The following is a 22,999-nucleotide window of genomic DNA, read 5'->3' as shown; positions in this document are numbered from 1 at the left end:
ATATCTAGCATTGCTATTACTTTAGGTGGTGTTAGCCAGTGTTATGGAAACTGGACAGACAACTTCTATCAATACCCTTTTGCCACTCATTGGCTCACACCTACACCATAGCAGTAATTGCCTATTTCTCTGTTCCTTTGGTTTGGTGGAAACTTTGCACTTAATGTATTAAGAAAAAAGAGGTCAAAAGAAGTTGGAAGTGAAAACAAATTTATTTTAAAAACTATATACTAAATAGCAGAATGTACATCATTTCCTGTGAACACGAGCAGCAGATAAAACAAAGCAGCATCTCATGGTTCTCCCTGATTGCAAATGTAAAGCCTAGAAAAAGTTAAAATCACATCTGCAACATCAAAAACTCACCAAAAACTCATTGTGGGAACGTAGACTTAAAAGGAAAAGCATATAAAAGCATGGGTTCTTGCATGGAACACAGCCATCGATTTTTAGCTAGCAAAACCTGGTAAGAATTCATATGTTTCATCGGTCCAGTCACCTGTCTGTCCTTCCAACACAGGTTTATCAGCTATACAAGAATGGACATGCTAAAAAGAAAACAGACTGCTTGAGGGAGAATAAGAAGGCAGCATTTAACAATGCAAGTAATGCACTTTAAAGAGTTTGTCCAAGAATGCACTAATATGTCCCTTGTCACATAATTCAAACGGCAGTTCGTCTTAGTCACGCGTCAAAATGGGCTGCAGTCTGAAGAAGAAACACTGCTCCAAAGACCTGTGTCTCAATGTCAGAGGAGCTGTATCGTAAGCACATGTACCTCTGTGAGCCGAGGAGAAGTATGTGAGAGAATTGCACGGCGAATAAGCCTCCTTACCTTGCCGTGCCAGAGCTGGTGTGTCACTCTCCATAAGGAGAAACGCTACCCCTTAGACCTCAGTCCAGAGCCTCTCACCTAGCCAAATCAGAACTCATACTTTGCACTGATGAGGGCCAACAACCCGAAACACCGTGTCTGCAAATTGAGATTCTGATTTGGCTTTTATCCTAAGTCATATTGCACGACTCGTTAAAGGGTTGATTATGACTTGTAGGATTGCTGCTTCCAACAGGTGGCGCTATAGAGTACAAGTCCTCTTTTATTCTGAAGAGGCAATTTGCATATGAGAGAATAAATCAATTTTCTTGGCTGACTGGGCACAAGGGACTGAGGGTGGAGACTGTGCTCAGTCAGCCCAGAAGATTGATTTCTTCTTGTCACACCCTTTTCCTTGGATCACAGAGGTATTGTGTGCTTACAATATAGCTCCTGTCTGTTGGGACACAGGTCTCAGAAGTAGTGTTTCTTCAGAATGAAGCCCGTCCTGACACGTGTCTAGGACGGGCTGCGTTTGAATTATGTGATGGGGACAATTTTATTATATGCCTGGAGAACTCCTTTTAAGTGCAATTCTACATGCACAGTATTTATTCATTACTAAAATCAGCAACTAACAGGACCTTCAAATGTCATCATCTCGGTCTACATATAACAGTACCCATGAAGCTTCACCTGCCATGGAAGGGTTTTCCTATGCAGGCTTTCCTTTGCTATTTTAAGAGTTTTCCACACATATTTATCAACTGCATGTGGCTTTTACTCTGGTTAGTTATGTACTCACACTACACCTTCCCCATCTCCATTTAGAGTCTTGCCAAACTAATTAAAGGGATTGTCTGCAATTTAGGGTATTTTTTGTTTTACTTAGATGCATGTATTTGAGGCTAAAAATCATTTTTGCAATTATGTTTACTAAAAAAATTGTACCATTTGCTTCTGTGTTGCACTGTCTGTTGCTGGCTGCAGAATGAGTTAACTGAGAATCATCAGTAAGCCCTTTCTAAAAGTCTTAATGGGAGAGTTTATAGAGCTTTATTAATCGGTCTTTTTCTGAACTCCTGTCAGCTCATTTATGACCACAGACCACATCAAAGTTGAATGTGCAGGGAAACAAACAGCCTGTAAAAGCCAAACGGTGAACAATGAAACCCAAAAATTATTTGTAATCTCAAATACACTGCATTTTAATAAAAAAAAATACTATGTATAGTATGTACCAAATTTTGTTATCTCCTTTGGTGTTATGTAGCTATATTGCATAAAGCAGCCGGGAAATAGCATTTGATAGACCAGAGTTAAATAATGAATGGCCCCAGTATGTTACAAAACTAGTAGCATGACTTTGTGTCATGGTAAAAGGGAACTGAGAAAAGTGACATATCCATAACATATGAGATAAATATCTGGTTGTGCCTCTGTCAAGACATCCAGAAATTGGAAAAACATGGGATCCCATGTTACTGCTCTAACCTGGGGAATAAAGAAGCAGAGGTTATGATGTCACTTCAATGAAGTCTGGGTCTAATAGAGTCATTGGTCTGCTCCTCTATTTTTTTGCTGCAGGTTTATAGTGTACCTAGACTTGTGTGCTCCCTCATGTATGACCTTCTGATATGGAATAGGACCCATGCCCAAGTGTCTCCTGCCGTGGTACAGTAGCCACTAGAACTTGACCACCGAGCATACCGGAGTGTTGTATCACACCAAAAGATGAGACTGTGTGTGAGGACTAAAGAGTAAGTACGCATTATGGTTGTAGAAGAGCACAAAGGACCTTCTTCTGGCTGGTGGAAGCTGACCCAAACATTTATGATTTAGCCACTTAATAATAGTACTTATCAAAATGTTATTTTAAGCAATTAAAAAAATATATGTTGAAATTGCCCAACGAATCGTGTTACGGTGGAACCATGAGACTTGTACAGTAAGATAAACCTTCCAATGGCAATCCTAAGGAATAAATGAAAAAAGAGGAGCAGCTTGTTACATTAGGCTATTCGGAGTAATTGTCAAATTTTCACATGCTTTTCCCAAAAACCTCTGAAACATGTCCATCAACTCAGACATGGACTTGCTTTCTTGTAATTTCCTTCTGTGTTATTTTCCTAATAGGATTTAGCAGGTGGCGCCCAAACTACAAGTGAAGAACATAGGAAAAGTTAGAAACAGATATACATTCATATATACACTGGGAAAATCGTGAAGGATCAGTCAACGATTCAATTAGTTAAAACACTTCTACCCAATAAAGGTCTAGATTTTAGAGTATGTGGGTTGCCTTAAAAGGGTTATATAGCATCTATAAGAACTATGTTTTTTTTACTATGTAGTTTCAACAGTGTAAAAACTTGGTTTCGATGACAAATGCTTCAGCAAAGGCACATGCTTGACAGCTGCTCCATTCATTCCCTAGGTGGATGCTCGGCTTTTTCCGGTAGACTCCCAGCGGTCATGCATCTGACCTGCGGCACATATTTTGTAATAGGGATAAAAGTTCACCATTGGGGATAAAAAATTCCCCATTCTGCCAATTGGTGCATGTTACACCTATGTGGACTTAAAGATATATTTTGTGCATTTTGGTTTCATTAAATATATTGCACCATTTGGCATTTAGAGACTATTTGTTTCCCTGCACATTCAACTTTGATGTGGTCAGTGGTCTTAAACCAGCTGAGATGAGGTCAGAAAAAGACATAAAAAAAGTTACTCTCCTTCTCTTGTTATAACAGTTCTCTCCTATTGAACTGTTATAATAAGCTCACTGATGGATTCTTAGACAGTGCAAGATAGAGACTACAAAAGGCAAACAGTTCAAAATTTTTAATCAAATCCAATTACAAAAAATTATTTTTAGCTAAAAATGCATGCATTTAAGTAATAAAAAAAAATTGTCTTTATTGATGGACAACCCCTATAGAGCAATTAGGGTCTATACCTGTAGCTAGTGCCCCCAACATTAGAAACCATATTTCAAATAAAAAAGTATAAAAGCACGGACAACCCCATTTATCACTGGTCAGTAATAGATCATGGTATACAGTCAAGGACCATGTTATACAGTCAAGGACCATGTTATACAGTAATAGACCATGTTATACAGTCAAGGACCATGTTATACAGTAATAGACCATATTATACAGTCAAGGACCATGTTATACAGTAATAGATCATATTATACAGTAATAGACCATGTTATACAGTAATAGACCATGTTATACAGTCAAGGACCATGTTATACAGTAATAGACCTTGTTATACAGTAATAGACCAGGTTACTCAGTTTACTTAGTCTTATGACCACGTCACACAATAGATAATTGCTGGCAAGTATATAATGTTAAAAGGGGTTATCTAGGACTATTTATTTTTTTTTACTATTGACCTAAGAACTAACAGGTAGATAGTTGCTAACTGCCTGCCTGTTGTGCCTGGCACCAATCTCTGCTTACACAGAGCGGTCACAGCGATTCAGCGGCTTCTGCTGATATCATGTCTACAGAGCAGCGGCTTCTCTTCCGCTCTGGTCTCTTGATGGATCGTGACTGCCGATGTGGCACCCTGCTGCGCACAGGTACCACAGGATCCAGGGTGCATGGACGGACTTCTCCACAAGAGGCCCTCATTACATACAAACACCTCCACCCTTCCACCTCACACCACCAGAGGAAGCCTGTTAGGGATATATCTATGGAGGGTGGAGCCAGGCAGTTCAGTTAGTAAGGAGTCAGACTGAGACAGAGTCTGAGAGCGTGCTGACGCTGAGAGCAGCGAAGACGCAGCGTGTCTGCTGCAGAGTTCTGAGGGCCCCGAGTGTGGCCGAAGGCAAGAGGAGAAAGGAGAGAGGAGTTGAGGGGGCAGAGGAGCATCATAAGACTCACCCCGAAGATACAAACCGGACACCGGGTCCGCGCCTACAGGGTGCCTTTATACCCAGATTACATAGAATACTGATTAGAATAATGGTCAAAATTCACACTAGTGGTCACCACTGATTCAAATAGCTAATATAAATTGGAAAGGGTATGAAGAAAGGAAAGATGTGTGAATAAAATTTAGCTTTTATTAGTATAATTAAAAACTCTTGTTTAATAAAAAGTTATTTGTAAATGAATTATCATACATCTAAGGATGTATATAGGGCTACTACTATATAATTTTATGCAGTTATAGCCCAAAAGTTCCTATTTTAAATGTGAGGACACAGAGATAAATTGTCCACAGCCAATGTCCCTATAATTGTTGGCTGGGTATTATAAGTTGTATATCCCAAATATCCCAACCCTCTCTGTCAGATAATTTTGTTATTATTGATTCCATATACGGGATACTGTTGAAATGTGAGGAGTGATCATTTATTCTCCATTAGTGAGCCTCTTGTGGCTTCTTACATTCTCTAAGCTGTAAGTAAATTAGTAAGAGTATTGCATAGGGAGATATAAATGTTATGCTTGTTCAATCTCACTGCTACAGGTGGCATTAAAGCAACAGCTATTATGGCTGAGCTTACATCTAAGAGCCAAGCATTAATCTCATATGGGTAATGTAAGCGGTTAATACCGCTGGTCTACTAAATCATGCCCCTAGAGATAAAAGTGCTCTGTCTCTCCCGCAGCGTGTTCGTTCTGGCTGTGTGCGGATGGTCTGCTTACAATCACTGTTGTTAATTACAGAGATTAAGGATGCGGTCAACCGCCAGTTTGTATCATTAGCTTAAGCACATGGAGGTCAGAGCACCCTATCTCCCCCACAGCATTCTCACTCAGGTGGCGTGCAGGTTATCTGCACGTGGTCAATGCCACTTTATATATTAAGCCGGCAGAGTGGAAATTGAAGTGAGATAGCGACGGCACACAGCATGACAGAGAGTGGTATATGGGCCCTTAGAAAAAGCCGGTAACCCCGGCAAAACGCGCGTCAGGGACGTTTATCTTAATACTTTAAATGTGGTGACATATTACAATACCCATATACCACTCTACAAGCCCCAGCATCACCACCCACCAAACTCCACACTGCCCCGGGGGTCCGCTCCACCTGTGGGGAGCAGAAACACCTCAGCTACCATCCCATCACCCCCCCGGAGGTCTGCAGCAGCGCTGGTAATCATTACCAGCTACCACAGGTGGCATCACGAACTATTTACTTTATTTTTATTTTTCCTATCCAAGTTACTATCCCCTTTTTGGTTGACCGCCCTGGGCCACGGACCGGGCCAGCCACTGTGACATATCCCCCACCAGCATCCATAGGCCCGGCTGCCGAGTACCCCATTGCCCCAGGGGCATGTCACCGACGTCATGCTGATTGGCAGCCGACTCACAAGTTGCCTAACATCGGCAGTAACGCCCCGTCGACAGAGCAGCCTGGAAGAAGAAGAGCTGCTCTGTTGACTTGGAGCAGCTGAATCGCTGGTGACAGTGGTCGATGACCTCTCCGAGCCGGCGCCGGATACAACAGGCAGGTAGTTGCCTCTGTTAGTAACAACCTGCCTGTTAGTTTTTAGGCTTATAGTAAAAAGATAAAATAGTCCTGGATAAACCCTTTAAAGATCCAGCAACAAACCTCCCATTCATGATCTTTCATAAGCCTGATTTTTGGTTGGTCAGTCATGTAAGATTTACAAACAGTACCATTGGGGCTGGAGAACGGAGACTCGTCATGAGATCTATTTTCTTTATTGACAGCGTCATCACCATTTCTGTGCGCAAACTTATGCTTCCAGGCTTTGGCTATAATGGCTGCAGGGTCTGTGGGATCATTAAGTGAACGTTTCTTCTTGTCTTTCCTGGTTGAGGGTTTCCCACCAGGGGATCTAAAGTGAAAAAGCGGTGAACATAAACATCACTGCCATTCTGTAACAGACGGGCTGACAGGCTATAACTTAGCTCTTCATACAAACCACTTTTCATTCATTGCTGCTATGTCTAATAAGATTTTTTTACAGATTTTTTCTACAAAAATGCATCAATCACCTGCTATCCATTTTCGGAAAAGACTTGTCTAAGATCCTATTAGTGGGGCTAATACAGCATATTTATAATTAGGGACAGACTACTCTGAAATGTTAAATCTAACATCATTATTGAAATCATGCTTGCATTAGTTAATTTTAACTTTGCAAGTTATCACCTATCCACGGGTCGCAGGAGGTCCGCATGGAAGACCCCCACCATGAATGGGGCTTGGAAGAGACACATTATTTTTGAGCCTTCTCAAGCATTCACACCATTGCTACATTATTATATGTGGGACTTCCAGAGAAGGGTACAGCCCTTTCGTTTTTTCTCCCCTTATTCCCAGAGCCATACGTTTTTTATTTTTTGTCAATGTACCTTTCTTTTTTGTGGGACGAGTTGTTCTTTTGATTAACACCATTTATTTTAGCATATCGTGTAGTGGAAAACGGGAAAAAAATTCCAAGTGTGGTGAAATTGCAAAAAAAGTGCAATTCCACAATTGTATTTTGTTTTTGTTCTTTTTATTTACCATGCTCACTAAATGCTAAAACCGACCAGCCATTATGATTCTCCAGGTCAGTACGAGTTCATAGATACCAAACATGTATAGGTTCTTTTATATTTGAATGGTGAAAAAAAATCAGAAGTTTGTAAGAAAAAAGAAAAAAAAAATCGCTTATTTCGCCATTTTCCGAGACCCGAAGTGTCTCCATTTTTCGGGATCTGGGGCCAGGTTAGGACTTATTTTTTGCGCCCTGAGCTGACGTTTTTAGTTATATAATTTTGAGGTAGATACAATGTTTTGATCGCCTGTTATTTTATTTTATTGCAAAGCTGCAGAGGCAAAAAAAACGCACATAATTCTGGAGTTTAGATTTTTTTTCTCATTGCGGCGTTTACCGATCTGATTAATTTACTTTATATTTTGATAGATAGGACATTTCTGAACGCAGCAATACCAAATATGTGTATATTTTTTAATGATTTTATTTTCAATAGGGCAAAAGGGCGTGATTTAAACCTTTATTTTTTTTTTTTACTTTTTTTATTTTACTTTTTACTGACTGCAATAGCCCCCTTAGGAGACTTGAAGCTGCAATAATCTTTTCACCTAAGCTACACATAGCAGGGCTTCAGCACTGCTATGTATAGCAGAAATCACAATTTCCTATGAATGCCGGCCACAGGGGATCTACAATGACAGCCACGGGGGTCTTCTGCAGACCCCCCGCTGTCATGACAACACGTTGGCACCCCGCAATCACATGACAGGGGCGCCTATGGGTGTGTCTTGTGACGAGCCTCTGGCAGGTGTGTGTTAAATGCCACTGCCAGTGATTGACTGTGATATTTAACTGGTTATCTCGGATCCGCCGACGGCTGTTAGGGGCACATGACAGCTCATGAGATTGTGGCGCCCTGCTATGCATTGGTGACAAAGATCCTAGAAGGGTGCATGGACGGATTCCTCCACAAGAGGCCCTCATAGCATTCACACACCTCCACCTTCCACCTCAGACTACCAGAGGGAGCTCGTTAGGGATATAAATAGGGAAGGTGGAGCTAGGCAGTTAGTCTAAGGCTGGAGTCCACAGAGAGTGAAGCCTGTGAGAAAGTCAGTCCAGCACAGACTCAGTGAGCTCAGGTTAGTGAGCCTACGACGTGCCGACGCTATAAGAGCGGTGAAGAGTAGCGAGGCCTACTGCCAGTGTGAAGCCTAGTGAGGGCCCCAAGCGCGGCCGAAAGCAAGTGGAGTAAGTGAGCTACATAGGGGGCAGAGGAGCTTAGCCAGCTCACCCCAAAACCATTTACTGGACACCGGGTCCGTGTCTGCAAGGATCTCTAGGACCAGCAGAAACAACCAGAACCCCTGGCGAACTATATGTCCCAGGAACACCAGAAGCTGACCGTTATCCCAGGGTCAGGAATCACAGAGGCCCAAGAGACCAGGGAGTGTGATCTCTATCAGAAGGCCCTACCACCAGGTCAGGAGGTGCGAGACAGAGACCAAGTTAGTCCTAGCTTCAGGCAGGTCATAAACTTATCAGGAAAAGGCAAGAAACAGGAGGCCCCACACCCGCTCACTGGGGAGAGTCCTGAAATGCACTCTTCACCCTATAGAGCCCTGAATCGTGCCTGAAACACCACCAGTAAAGGTACTGAAGTGAACTGTTGTAAGTGTGCCTATACTTCTCCTGACCCGGCTGGGTCCCCTCTGTCCTGCATCCCCTCTCCTACGCTGCCCTGAGGCCCTGCTCCACCTGTGGGGAGCCGCACCAACTAAGCTGCCTGATCACCGGCCTCAGAGGACTGTAGCAGCGCTGGTGATTCCCACCAGATACCATGGGTGGCGTCACGAACTTTCCCTTATCCCATATACCTTTTCCCCCATTCCTTTGCTTTTAAGAGTGACCCCAGGGTACGGGCTCGGGAGCCGGCCACCGCGACATCCCCCAAATCTAACAGCAAGGCCCGGGTGCCGAGTCGTCCCCCAACACCCTGGGCGCGTCATCTCTTCCTGGCATCACAAACAGGATCCCGTGCCCACTGCAACAACGGAGTGTTGTGCCCGTTGCCACCGGGTACTGTGCGCCTTTAATAAAAACTGTGTATTTAACTGTGGTGAAAGATTGCCGCCATTGTTGTGCCGCCGAGCGGGAAGAAGGGCGTAACCGCGGGAAACTGAGAGGCGTACCTGCTGAAGCGCGCGAAGCCCCGGACACACCCCACGCCTCGAAGTCATACCAGGAAGCGCCAGGTCCTTGAAGGAGCCTCAGTGAGCGCTCTGACGTAGGACGCAAGCGACGCAAGAGATGAATAGCCCAGAGGATGGGGATGACTCGGCGCCCGGGCCTAGTTGTTCTGGTTTATGGGGGGATGTCGCGGTAGTCGGCTCCCGGGGCCGTACCCTGGGCCTCTCTTTTAAAAGGGGTTTATAATTATATAAAAGTTCGTGACGCCACCTGTGGTATCTGGTGAGAAGCACCAGCGCTGCGGCAGCCCACTGAGGCCGGTGATAAGGCAGCTTGATGGAACAGCTCCCCACAGGTGGAGCTAGGCCTCAGGGCAGCGTATGAAGGGGGAATGCAGGACAGGGAGGCCCAGCCGGGCCTACGGAAAGACAGGCAAACATACAGTTCTCTTCAGTACCTTTTACTGATGGGAAATCAGGCACGTCTCGGAGCACTGTAGGGTGAAGGGTGCATTTCAGGATCCTCCCAAGAGAGCGGATATAGGGCCTCCTGTTTCTTGCCTTTGCGTAGTAGTTTCTGACCTGCCTGGAGCTAGGCCTAACTTTGTCTCTGTCCTGCACCGGCTGACTTTGTGGTAGGGCCTTCTCTTGAAGTACACGCTCCCAGCTTACGGGGTCTATGCGTTTCCTGGCTCTGTTACGTATCAGCTCTTTGGTGTTCCTGGGACCTGTAGTTCTCCAGGGATTCCGGTTGTGCTTTACTGGGTCATAGAGATCCCTGTAAGCTCGGACCCGGTGTCAGGTATATGCTTCGGGGTCAGCTGGTTAAGCTCCTCTGCCCTCTATGTTACTCACTCTCCACTCGCCTTCGACCTCGCTCGAGGCCCTCACTAGGCTACACACACTAACGGCAGCTTGCCGCGCTTCACCGCTCTTATGGCGTCGGCACGCCTTGGGCTCACTAACCTGAGCTAGGCGAGTCTGGACTGCGCTGCACTGCAGGCTAACAACTGCAAGAGCTGGAACTGGCTCTGTCCCCTGAGGTAACTCTTCTCAGACAGCACTGAACTTCAGCTTCTCACAGGCTCGACTCCAGACCAGACTGCACTGCCTAGCTCCACCTTCCCTATTTATATCCCTGACGGGCTCCCTCTGGTGGTCTGAGGTGGAAGGTGGAAGTGTGTGTATGCTGTGCGGGCCCCTTGTGGAGGAATCCTTTCATGCACCCTTCTAGGATCTGTGGCACTCATGCATAGCAGGGCGTCACACAAGGTCCTGAAGAAGACCATCACCTGCGGAGCTGCGGCCTACCGGAAGAAAAGAAAAGAAGGTAGGCCACGGTTCGCTAGGGGGGCGCCAGAATGTCCGAAGAACAGCACAACGCCGGAGTACCGGTTAATGGCCCTGATGTCCAACCCGTGCTCGGCGCCGAGCAGGCCGAAGCAGCCGCTCCACCAGCAGGGCCTGTAACCCCTGTCATACCCATGGCCCTACCGTACATCCCTGGAGCGAAGTGGCTCCCCCAGTACAGCGGCAAACCAGATACCCTGTCTGGATTCAAAAGGAAAATATGCGGTATACTGGACATGTACTCTATGACAGGCAAGCAAAGAGCTGATGTTGTATTGGGACAATTGACCGATGCTGCGGAGCGAGAAGTAGAAAGCTGGTCGGCCGCAGACCAGGAGTCAGTGTCCGCAATCTCTAAAAAGTTACAGACTGTCTTTGAGAATTGTACTGAGACAGACCTCCGGATGAGGTTCTACAACTGCTCTCAGCAACCGGAGGACAGTGTTCGGGACTATGCCTGGCATTTACAAGGGGCCCTGCGAGCTCTGAAACAGGTTAGTCCAACCAGCTTCAATGATGAAAATAAAATGCTGAAGGAACAGTTTATCCAGGGACTGAGGTCCCAAGAGGAGAGCAGGACTGTGCGTTGGTGGTCCCTGGATCATCCAGATGGCACCTTTGACACCCTTAAGGACATGGCTATAAAAGGACTGCAGCCCCTGGAAACAACTGCTATCCAATGTTACCAGGGTGGGGCCACCCCAGTGCCTGCAGCATCCACCTTTTCCCCGGTGGCTGCTGAAGCCAAGGTTCCAGCAACGTCCCCTAGTGAGCTGGACAGCCTGCGCTCTGAAGTGTGCCGCCTGAGCAAAACCCTGACCACTGTACTGAGTGTCCTGCAGCTGAGGACGGAGCCTGAGGCAGAAGGAAGGATCCTGCTAGCCGACAGCCCTGAGGATGTCCCCTGGATGAGAAGGATGAGGAGGACAATGCCACCCCCTGGGAGGACCAGCGACCAACGCTGCCCGCCGAGGGACCCTGTCTGCCACCGCTGTCACAAGACAGGTCACGCTATTCAGAGCTTTCCTTTAAACGAGAAAACCCTGGGGCCGAGGTTCCGACACCCAGGAGTAGACCCCGCAGGCCCATCAAACTGGTACCACAGGTTCGTGGGAGGAAGACCTTTCCTGTCCATCGTGCTGGACGGCATCGCGACACCCGCTCTGCTGGACACAGGATCTCAGGTAACCATCACGCCTGATGTCCTCTACAAAAGGTTCTGGTCTATAGACGAACTTCACCCACCAGATCCAAATCTTTCCGTCTATGCCTCAAACAGCCTCCCCCTTAACCTAGTCGGGGTTAAGGATGTGGCAGTAAAGGTGGGAAGAGTGGAACTGAAGGACCAGGGACTAATTGTAGTAGAGACTAATCCTGATGATACAAACTTGTATATGGTACTTGGCACTAATATTGTTAGTAACTGTTTGGGGGAAGTGTTGTTCTTGCTCCAACAGATAGCTGACACTGCCAGACCAGGGCACAGAAGGGCACTGCAGAAAGAAATCTGAGCCTTTATGTACCAGCAACAGGTAAAGCTAACAGGCGGTGAAATTGGTAACGTACGGGTGACAGACCCGGTACTCATTGTGATCCCCCCGATGAGTGAAATGCTGATTTGGTGTAGAGCAGCAAAAGGTCTCAAAGTACGGAGCTACCAGGCGGTAGTAGAGCCCCTTAGCTCGGAACATAGACCTACACTCTTGACTGCCAGAGGGGTAGTGAATGTACGCAATGGGAGGGTGCCCGTATGCCTCCTAAACTATGGGGAGGACGAGATTAGATTACCACACTACGCCACTGTTGCCAAACTGTACACAGTAAATAACAACTCCTTACACACGGCGGAGTCCTTAACCTCACCAGACGAAGTGGAGGATAATGACCCTGGAACCCAGATGGAGGATTGGTGTCAACAGCTCCATGTTGGGACAGACACCACTCCTGCCCATCAGAAGCAGGGTGTACACCGGGTGGTTCAGGAATACGAGCAGGTATTCAGTAAGCACCCACTTGACTTTGGGAGGATTAAGGGGGTTCATCACCATATCCCCACAGGTGACCATCCACCCATCAAAGAATGTTACAGGCCTATACCACCAGCACACTACCAGAAGGAGATGTTGCACAACATGAAGAAGGCAGGGGTAGTAAGGGATAGTTGTAGTCCCTGGGCAGCTCCCCTAGTTCTAGTCAGGAAAATGGACGGAAGCATGAGAATGTGTGTAGATTACAGACAAGTAAATCGCATTACACATAAAGATGCATACCATTTACCTCGTATAGAGGAATCCCTGGCTGCCTTAAAGTCTGCAAATTACTTCTCCACCCTTGACCTCACTAGTGGGTACTGGCAAGTAGCTGTTGCTGAGGAGGATCAGGAGAAGATGGCCTTCACAACCCCGATGGGACTCTGCAAGTTCAATAGTATGCCGTTTGGACTCTGCAATGCCCCCGGAACGTTCCAGAGATTGATGGAGTGCTGCTTGGGACACCGCAACTTCGAGACTGTACTACTATACCTGGACGACGTGATAGTGTACTCCAAAACGTATGAGGACCACTTGAAGCACCTGGCGGAGGTATTTGAGTCGCTGTCCCGGTATGGGATGAAGCTGAAGCCCTCAAAGTGCTACCTGCTCAAGAGGAAGGTACAGTACCTGGGGCACATCGTTAGTCCAGAGGGAGTAGCACCAGACCCGGAGAAGGTCACTGCCATCCAGAAATGGCCGGAGCCGAAGAGCCTCAAGGAGGTACGTCAGTTCCTGGGACTAATCGGGTATTACCGGAGGTTTGTGAAGGACTATACCAAGAAAGCGGCGCCTTTGCAAGATCTCCTGGTAGGACAGTCCGGGAGAGGCAGAAACCCCCCGTTCCAGTGGGGAAAGGAGCAAGCTGAATCCTTTGAGGTGATGAAGGAGATCCTGACCGGCGAAGAGATCCTAGCTTACCCTGACTACAGCCAACCGTTCCTGCTGTACACTGATGCCAGCAATGAAGGATTAGGAGCTGTACTGAGTGAGAAGCAGAATGGCCGAGAGAAGGTGATCGCCTATGCAAGCAGGAAGCTCCGCCCGACCGTGAGGAACCCAGAGAACTATAGCAGCTTCAAGTTGGAGTTCCTGGCCCTGGTCTGGGCCATCACCGAGAGGTTCAAGCACTACTTAGCCTCCAATAAGTTCACTGCCTTCACTGATAATAACCCCTTGACTCATCTAGAAACAGCCAAGCTAGGAGCCATGAAACAACGATGGATGGCTAGGCTGTCAAACTACCAATTCACTATTAAGTACCGGGCAGGCTGCAAGAACGCCAACGCCGATGCCCTGTCCAGGATGCCTCACCAGTTGGATACTGAAGAAGAAGTGGATGACCTGGAGGAGATTGAACTACCTGCCTTTCATCAGAATGGAGTGGTCCACGAGCAACAAGCTTCCAGGAGGCAACGTGGTAAGACATTAAACCCCCTGCATCACCACAGCTGGAAGGAGACCCAGGATAGCGACCCGGTTGTCAGCCGTATCAAAGAACTGATAACCAAGGAAGGTTCCTCCCTGGAGAAGGAAGCGTCTCTCCAAGCCAAGCAGCTGTGGAATGAGAAGAGCCGGCTGTTCATCTATAGGGTGAAGCTGTGCCGGAGGTACGTCAACCCCAAAACCCATGAGATGGTATGGCAGATAGTGGTGCCCAAGACAGACATCCAGATGGTGTTGGAAGCCTACCACGATCAGGCGGGGCACTTTGGCTGGAAGAAGCTAGAAACCCTTCTGAAGTGTCAGTTTTATTGAGTAGGAATGCGCAGTTCCATTGAGAGGTGGTGCCGGAATTGTGGACCCTGTAGCCTCAGAAGAAAAGACTACAGCAGCCAGAAGGCAACCCTGCAACCCATGAAGATGACTCGTCCCTTAGACATCGTAGCCCTGGATCATGTCAAGCTGTCACCCAGCAGGTCAGGATATTCCTATGCCCTGACCATGGTGGATCACTACTCCTGGTTCCTGGTGGTCGCCCCCGTCAAGGATCTGACGGCCGAAACCACGGCGAAGACATTTCAGGCGTACTTCTGCAGGCCCCACGGACACCTGAAGCAGGTGCTGACAGATCAAGGCTCAGCCTTTGAGACCGAATTGTTTAAAGAGTTCTGCCATCTGTACGGGTGTAAAAAGATCAGGACAACACCGTACCACCCCCAAACCAACGGTCTCTGTGAAAAGATGAATAACATCGTCATTGACCTGCTGAAGACCTTACCACTAGAGGAGAGAAATCAGTGGCCAGACCTACTACCTGACCTAGTAGATCTGTACAACCACATACCTGTGAGTTCCACCAATTGTACTCCAGCATATCTCATGCGAGCAAGACCCGGGAAGTTGCCCATGGACCTGGAGCTTGGTGTAGTAGAACCGGAAGCAGATAGGTCCACTGAGGACTGGGACACGACCAGACAGGAGCAGTACAGAAGAGTACAGGCCTGTGTCGAAGACAGTCTCACTGGGGTAAGAGACAAGCAGGAAGCCCACTACAATAAAAGTGCGCCCGCAGAACCCTTCACACCAGGAGAAGTGGTGTTAAAGAGGAAAAGGAGAAACCACAAACTTGATGACCAGTGGGAGAGAGAACCCTACACTGTGTTAAATTCAAGATTTGATAACAAGAAGACCTGCCTAATTAGTAGAGTCGGAGGAATGACGACTGCAACGGTATCTAGAGATCATCTGAGGTTGTGTCCAGACCTGCTAAAGCCGCAAGAAGAAGTGCCTCTCACCGTACCGGAGGAGCCTAAAGAAGCAGTACTCCATACTGACAGGAGATTTACCGGCAGATTGGCCTCAACTAGGAGGAGCAGTAATAATCCCTGTGATCCACTTCTTTCAACAGCCAGAAGACCCTCCACAGCAAGTAGAGCCCGTAAGTGCTTCAGAAGAGCCTGCTCAAGAAGAATCCCCGGAAGAAGGATCCCCGATTGGAGCAGAGCAAGAAGGCCCAGCCAATGGTATACTTGCCAGTCCTGTAGACAGGTTAAGGCAACCCTGCAGTTCCCCAACACTTAGAGCTGACAGAATGGGAGGTAGTGCAAATACTAGTGCCTCACGCATCCCAGTACCACATAGGTTGACACGTAGCACACGAGGTCAGACCCCTGTCAGATACAGAGAGTAAAGAAGGAAACTCTGAATGTTAGAACTCTCCTGTTAGGTTTTTTCTATCTTGCTGGTCACATGACCTTTTTTGCCTATTTAGTCCTGCTCCGCCCTCCTAGCCTTGCTGGACTTCATTGTAATTTCTACTCTTGAACTAGCTTGGTGCTCTTTTGCCTTTCTCAGTCAGTTTTGCTGGGTCTTCGGATCTCTATGTTCTATGTTGTTTATGTGTCTTATTTCTGCTACAATTTCTGCTAGGAGGTGTCCATCTTTCTCCCAGTCCCTAGTTCTTATAGGGATCCCGTCCTCACATCTATAGGTCTTCGTTCAGACTAGCCGAGGACTTTAGCGGGTCTGATCGCAGGATCATGTTCCCCGTTACATCGAAGGGATCCAGCTTAGTTCTATTGTAGGGACAGATCTCCTGTCTTTCCTTAGTGCTTGTAGCAGATCATAACAGTAAGTCCAGCCCAAAAAATTTCTCTAAGGAAAGACCTCCAGTTTCCATCATGGTCTCGGTTCAGGATTTGGCTCAACGCTTGCAGGGACTCTCTCTGGAGGTGGCCAAGCTCCAACAACACGTGAGTAGCTGTTCTGGAGCACATTTTGTAGAGCCAAAGGTACGTTTGCCTGATTTATTTTTTGGTGAACAACAAGATTTTTTTTCCTTTAAAAATGCTTATTTATTGTATTTTCGTTTAAGACCCAGATCCTCTGGTGATGAATCACAGCGCATAGGGTTCATAATGTCACTTTTGCTCAAAGAACCTCAGGGATGGGCCTTTTCTCTCCAACCTAGTGATCCGTGCTTTAGATCAGTGGATAGTTTTTTTTCTGCTTTGGGGTTGTTGTATGATGATCCTGATCGTGTCTCATCTGCTGAGTCTGAATTAAGACGTTTGAGGCAGGGATCAGGTAATGTGGAAAATTATTGTACTCACTTCCGTCGGTGGTCTGCACAGGTGGAGTGGAACGATTCAGCTTTGAAAAGTTTGTTTCTTGCGGGGCTAGGGGAAAGGGTTAAGGATCTGCTGATTGCTTATCCTTCACCTGGAAACTTGCAGGAGGCAATGCAATTAGCTATACGGGTGGACAGGAGACTGCGTGCAAGGGTTAATGAGAGTAAAACCTCTGCCATGTCAGCTCCGAGTCTTGAGAGGGTCTGTACTGACATTGGAGAGCCGATGGAGATTGGGGCGATGTCACCCCGCTCTCAGGAAAAAGACCGCAGATTTTCTGAAGGTTTGTGCTTTTATTGAGGTGGGTCTGACCATTTCATTAGGAACTGTGTGCTTCGTGTGAACAAAGAAAAAAAAAGGTCAGTTATGCCCGTATAGCCTGTTTAACCCCTTAAGCCCCGCGGGTGGTTTGCACGTTAATGACCGGGCCAATTTTTACAATTCTGACCACTGTCACTTTATGAGGTAATTACTCTGGAACGCTTCAACGGATCCCCCTGATTCTGAGATTGTTTTTTCGTGACATATTGTACTTCATGATTGTGGAAAAATTTCTTCGATATCACTTGCGTTTATTTGTGAAAAAAACGGAAATTTGGCAAAAATTTTGAAAATTTTGCAATTTTCAAAATTTGAATTTTTAAGCCCTGAAATCAGAGCGATATGTCACACAAAAGAGTTAATAAATAACATTTCCCACATGTCTACTTTACATCAGCACAATTTTGGAACCAAATTTTTTTTTTGTTAGGGAGCTATAAGGGTTAAAAGTTGACCAGCGATTTCTCATTTTTCCAACAAAATTTACAAAACCATTTTTTTAGGGACCACATCACATTTGAAGTCATTTTGAGAGGTCTTTATGACAGAAAATACCCAAAAGTGACACCATTCTAAAAACTGCACCCCTCAAGGTGCTCAAAACCACATTCAAGAACTTTATTAACCCTTCAGGTGCTTCACAGGAATTTTTTGAATGTGGAAGAAAAAAATGAACATTTAACTTTTTTCACAAAAATGTTACTTTAGACCCAATTTTTTTTATTTTCACAGGGGTAACAATAAAAAATGGACCCCAAAATTTGTTGTGCAATTTCCCCTGGGCACGCAGATACCCAATATTTGGGGAAAAAACACTGTTTGGGCGCACAGCAGGGCTCGGAAGGGAAGGAGCGCCATTTGACTTTTTGATTGTAAAATTTGCTTGAATAATTAGCGGACGCCATGTTGTGTTTGAAGAGCCCATGTGTGCCCAAACTTTGGAGCTCCCCCACAAGTGACCCCATTTTGGAAACTAGACCCCCCAAGGCACCTTTCTAGATGCATAGTGAGCACTTGGAACCCCCAGGTGCTTCACAAATTGATTCGTAACAATGAAAAAGTGAAAAAAAAAACACTTTTTCATTTTTATGAATCAATTTGTGAAGCACCTGAGGGTTCCAAGTGCTCACAATGCATCTAGATAGGTGCCTTGGGGGGTCTAGTTTCCGAAATGGGGTCACTTGTGGGGGAGCTCCAATGTTTGGGCACACAGCGGCTCTCCAAACGCAACATGGTGTCGCTAACAATTTGAGACGATTTTCCGTTAAATTTGTTAGAGGACACCATGTTGCATTTAGAGAGTCCCTGTGTGCCCAAACATTGGAGCTCCCCCACAAGTGACCCCATTTTGGAAACTAGACCCCCCAAGGCACCTATCTAGATGCATAGTGAGCACTTGGAACCACCAAGTGCTTCACAAATTGATTCATAAAAATGAAAAAGTGTTTTTTTTTTCACTTTTTCATTGTTACTAATCAATTTGTGAAGCACCTGGGGGTTCCAAGTGCTCACTATGCATCTAGATAGGTGCCTTGGGTGGTCTAGTTTCCAAAATGGGGTCACTTGTGGGGGAGCTCCAATATTTGGGCACACAGCGGCTCTCTAAATGCAACATGGTGTCCGCTAACAAATTTAACGCAAAATTGGCTCAAATTGTTAGCGACACCATGTTGCGTTTGGAGAGCTGCTGTGTGCCCAAACATTGGAGCTCCCCCACAAGTGACCCCATTTTGGAAACTAGACCCCCCAAGGCACCTATCTAGATGCATAGTGAGCACTTGGAACCCCCAGGTGCTTCACAAATTGATTAGTAACAATGAAAAAGTGAAAAAAAAAACACTTTTTCATTTTTATGAATCAATTTGTGAAGCACCTGGGGGTTTCAACTGCTCACTATGCATCTAGATAGGTGCCTTGGGGGGTCTAGTTTCCAAAATGGGGTCACTTGTGGGGGAGCTTCAATGTTTGGGCACACAGGGACTCTCTAAATGCAACATGGTATCCGCTAACAAATTGAATGGAAAATCGGCTCAAATTGTTAGCGGACGCCACATTGCGTTTGGAGAGCCCCTCTGTGCCCAAACTTTGGAGCTCCCCCACAAGTGACCCCATTTTGGAAACTAGACCCCCCAAGGCACCTTTCTAGATGCATAGTGAGCACTTGGAACCCACAGGTGCTTCACAAATTGATTCGTAATAATGAAAAAGTGAAAAAAAAAACCCTTTTTCATTTTTACGAATCAATTTGTGAAGCACCTAGGGGTTCCAAGTGCTCACTATGCATCTAGATAGGTGCCTTGGGGGGTCTAGTTTCCAAAATGGGGTCACTTGTGGGGGAGCTCCAATGTTTGGGCACACAGGGACTCTCTAAATGCAACATGGTATCCGCTAACAAATTGAATGGAAAATCGGCTCAAATTGTTAGCGGACGCCACATTGCGTTTGGAGAGCCCCTCTGTGCCCAAACTTTGGAGCTCCCCCACAAGTGACCCCATTTTGGAAACTAGACCCCCCAAGGCACCTTTCTAGATGCATAGTGAGCACTTGGAACCCCCAGGTGCTTCACAAATTGATTCGTAATAATGAAAAAGTGAAAAAAAAAACCCTTTTTCATTTTTACGAATCAATTTGTGAAGCACCTAGGGGTTCCAAGTGCTCACTATGCATCTAGATAGGTGCCTTGGGGGGTCTAGTTTCCAAAATGGGGTCACTTGTGGGGGAGCTCCAATGTTTGGGCACACAGGGACTCTCTAAATGCAACATGGTATCCGCTAACAAATTGAATGGAAAATCGGCTCAAATTGTTAGCGGACGCCACATTGCGTTTGGAGAGCCCCTCTGTGCCCAAACTTTGGAGCTCCCCCACAAGTGACCCCATTTTGGAAACTAGACCCCCCAAGGCACCTTTCTAGATGCATAGTGAGCACTTGGAACCCCCAGGTGCTTCACAAATTGATTCGTAATAATGAAAAAGTGAAAAAAAAAACACTTTTTCATTTTTATGAATCAATTTGTGAAGCACCTGGGGTTCCAAGTGCTCACTATGCATCTAGATAGGTGCCTTGGGGGGTCTAGTTTCCAAAATGGGGTCTCTTGTGGGGGAGCTCCAATGTTTGGGCACACAGGGACTCTCCAAATGCAACATGATATCCGCTAACAATTTGAGCCGACAATTTGTTAGCGGATATCATGTTGCATTTGGAGAGTCCCTGTGTGCCCAAACATTGGAGCTCCCCCACAAGTGACCCCATTTTGGAAACTAGACCCCCCAAGGCACCTATCTAGATTCATAGTGAGCACTTGGAACCCCAGGTGCTTCACAAATTGATTCATAAAAATGAAAAAGTGTTTTTTTTTCACTTTTTCATTTTTACGAATCAATTTGTGAAGCACCTGGGGGTTCCAAGTGCTCACTATGCATCTAGAAAGGTGCCTTGGGGGGTCTAGTTTCCAAAATGGGGTCACTTGTGGGGGAGCTCCAAAGTTTGGGCACAGAGGGGCTCTCCAAACGCAATGTGGTGTCCGCTAACAATTTGAGCCGATTTTCCATTCAATTTGTTAGCGGATACCATGTTGCATTTAGAGAGTCCCTGTGTGCCCAAACATTGGAGCTCCCCCACAAGTGACCCCATTTTGGAAACTAGACCCCCCAAGGCACCTATCTAGATTCATAGTGAGCACTTGGAACCCCAGGTGCTTCACAAATTGATTCATAAAAATGAAAAAGTGTTTTTTTTTCACTTTTTCATTTTTACGAATCAATTTGTGAAGCACCTGGGGGTTCCAAGTGCTCACTATGCATCTAGAAAGGTGCCTTGGGGGGTCTAGTTTCCAAAATGGGGTCACTTGTGGGGGAGCTCCAAAGTTTGGGCACAGAGGGGCTCTCCAAACGCAATGTGGTGTCCGCTAACAATTTGAGCCGATTTTCCATTCAATTTGTTAGCGGATACCATGTTGCATTTAGAGAGTCCCTGTGTGCCCAAACATTGGAGCTCCCCCACAAGTGACCCCATTTTGGAAACTAGACCCCCCAAGGCACCTATCTAGATTCATAGTGAGCACTTGGAACCCCAGGTGCTTCACAAATTGATTCATAAAAATGAAAAAGTGTTTTTTTTTCACTTTTTCATTTTTACGAATCAATTTGTGAAGCACCTGAGGGTTCCAAGTGCTCACTATGCATCTAGATAGGTGCCTTGGGGGGTCTAGTTTCCAAAATGGGGTCACTTGTGGGGGAGCTCCAATGTTTGGGCACACAGGGGCTCTCCAAACGCAACATGGCGTCCGCTAACAATTTGAGCCGATTTTCCATTCAATTTGTTAGCGGACACCATGTCGCGTTTGGAGAGCCCGTGATGTGCCTAAACAGTGGAGCTCCCCCACAAGTGTCCCCATTTTGGAAACTATACCCCTCAAGGATTTTATTAAGGTGTATAGTGAACATTTTGGACCCAGAGGTACAGCACATTATTTGTTTACATTAGGTCATCATATTGAATAAGTTGTCATTATTCTTGAGCGCAAGTGCTCGCTACTTGAGTTTGCATCGGGTACTCAGGTATGCACCATGTACAGCGTGTGCTCGAGTGACATGCTCGAGTCCCTGCTCCGCATGTTTCACAGTTATTAGACACCCAAAAAAAACATGCGGGGATCGCTCGTGCATGGCAGGCAATCCCCGTAAAGTTTTTTGGCCGCGAAGCATATGGGGCAGAGACTCGAGCGTGTCACTCAAATACCCACGATACTCAATGCATACCAGAGCACCCGATGCAAACTCAAGTAGCAAGCACTTGCTCTCAACACTAGTCGCCATATCGTCATCTTTTTTTCTTACTTTTGAAAAAAATCCCAACCCCAGCCCTAACCCTAGCACAACCCTAGCCCCAGCACAACCCTAGCTCTTGCACAACCCTAGCCCCAGCACAACCCTAGCCCCAGCACAACCCTAGCCCCAAACCCAGCCCTAACCCTAGCCCAATCCTAACCCAAGAGTTTATTTTTGACGCCGTTCCTTGTGCGGTATATGTGATTAGACGACTTTATTCTTCGGGTCGGTGCGATTACAGCAATGCCAGAATCATATGGGGTTTTTATGACTGACAGCTGTCACACACTAAAAGACGCATTTTTTGTAAAATCTAGTTTTTGCATCGCCATATTTTGAGAGCTATAATTTTTCCAGATTTTGGCAGACAGTCATGTGACGGCTCGTTTTTTGCGGGATGACTTGACGTTGTTATTGGTGCCATTTTCAGGCACGTGACATTTTTTGATCGCTTTCTATTCCGATTTTTGGGAGGCAGAATAAACAAAAACCAACAATTCAGGAATTGTTTTTTTTTTTTTTTTTTATTCTGTTCCGCGTGTGGTAAAATTGATGAGGTAGCTTTACTCTTCGGGTCAGTACGTTTACAGCGGTACCACATTTGTATCATTTTTCTATGTTTTGGCGCTTATACACAATAAAAGCTATTTTATAGAAAAAAATATTTTTTAGTATCGCTTTATTCTGAGAGCTATAACTTTTTTATTTTTCGGCTGATGGAGCTGTATGCAGCTTGTTTTTTGCGGGACGAGATGACGTTTTCAGCGGTATCATTTTTATTTATATGCGTCTTTTTGATCGCGTGTTATTCCACTTTTTGTTCGGCGGTATGGTGATAAAGCATTGTTTTTTGCTTCGTTTTTTTTTTTTTTTTTTACCGTGTTCACTGAAGGGGTTAACCAGTGGG

The 22,999-nt window shown here is 46.0% G+C and overlaps 1 protein-coding gene across 1 annotated transcript in view; it reads right to left on the bottom strand.

Annotated features, from left to right (window-relative positions):
- Window positions 1-6,140: 6,140 nt before the first annotated feature.
- The window catches only part of LOC141243605 (mitochondrial fission regulator 2-like), a 61,976-nt gene continuing 45,117 nt past the window's right edge, over window positions 6,141-22,999 (bottom strand). Inside the window, exon 7 of the mRNA XM_073668939.1 lies at window positions 6,141-6,653. Coding sequence (XP_073525040.1) covers window positions 6,347-6,653 — 307 coding nt within the window. The 3' untranslated portion in view covers window positions 6,141-6,346. The remainder of the gene's footprint in view (window positions 6,654-22,999) is intronic.

The sequence above is a fragment of the Phyllobates terribilis genome, unplaced genomic scaffold (genome assembly GCF_046119375.1).
Source record: "Phyllobates terribilis strain yellow unplaced genomic scaffold, ASM4611937v1 Scaffold_1255__1_contigs__length_343279, whole genome shotgun sequence".
In the NCBI taxonomy this organism is placed as follows: Eukaryota; Metazoa; Chordata; class Amphibia; order Anura; family Dendrobatidae; genus Phyllobates; species Phyllobates terribilis.
This window is presented reverse-complemented; position numbering and strand designations above follow the sequence as displayed.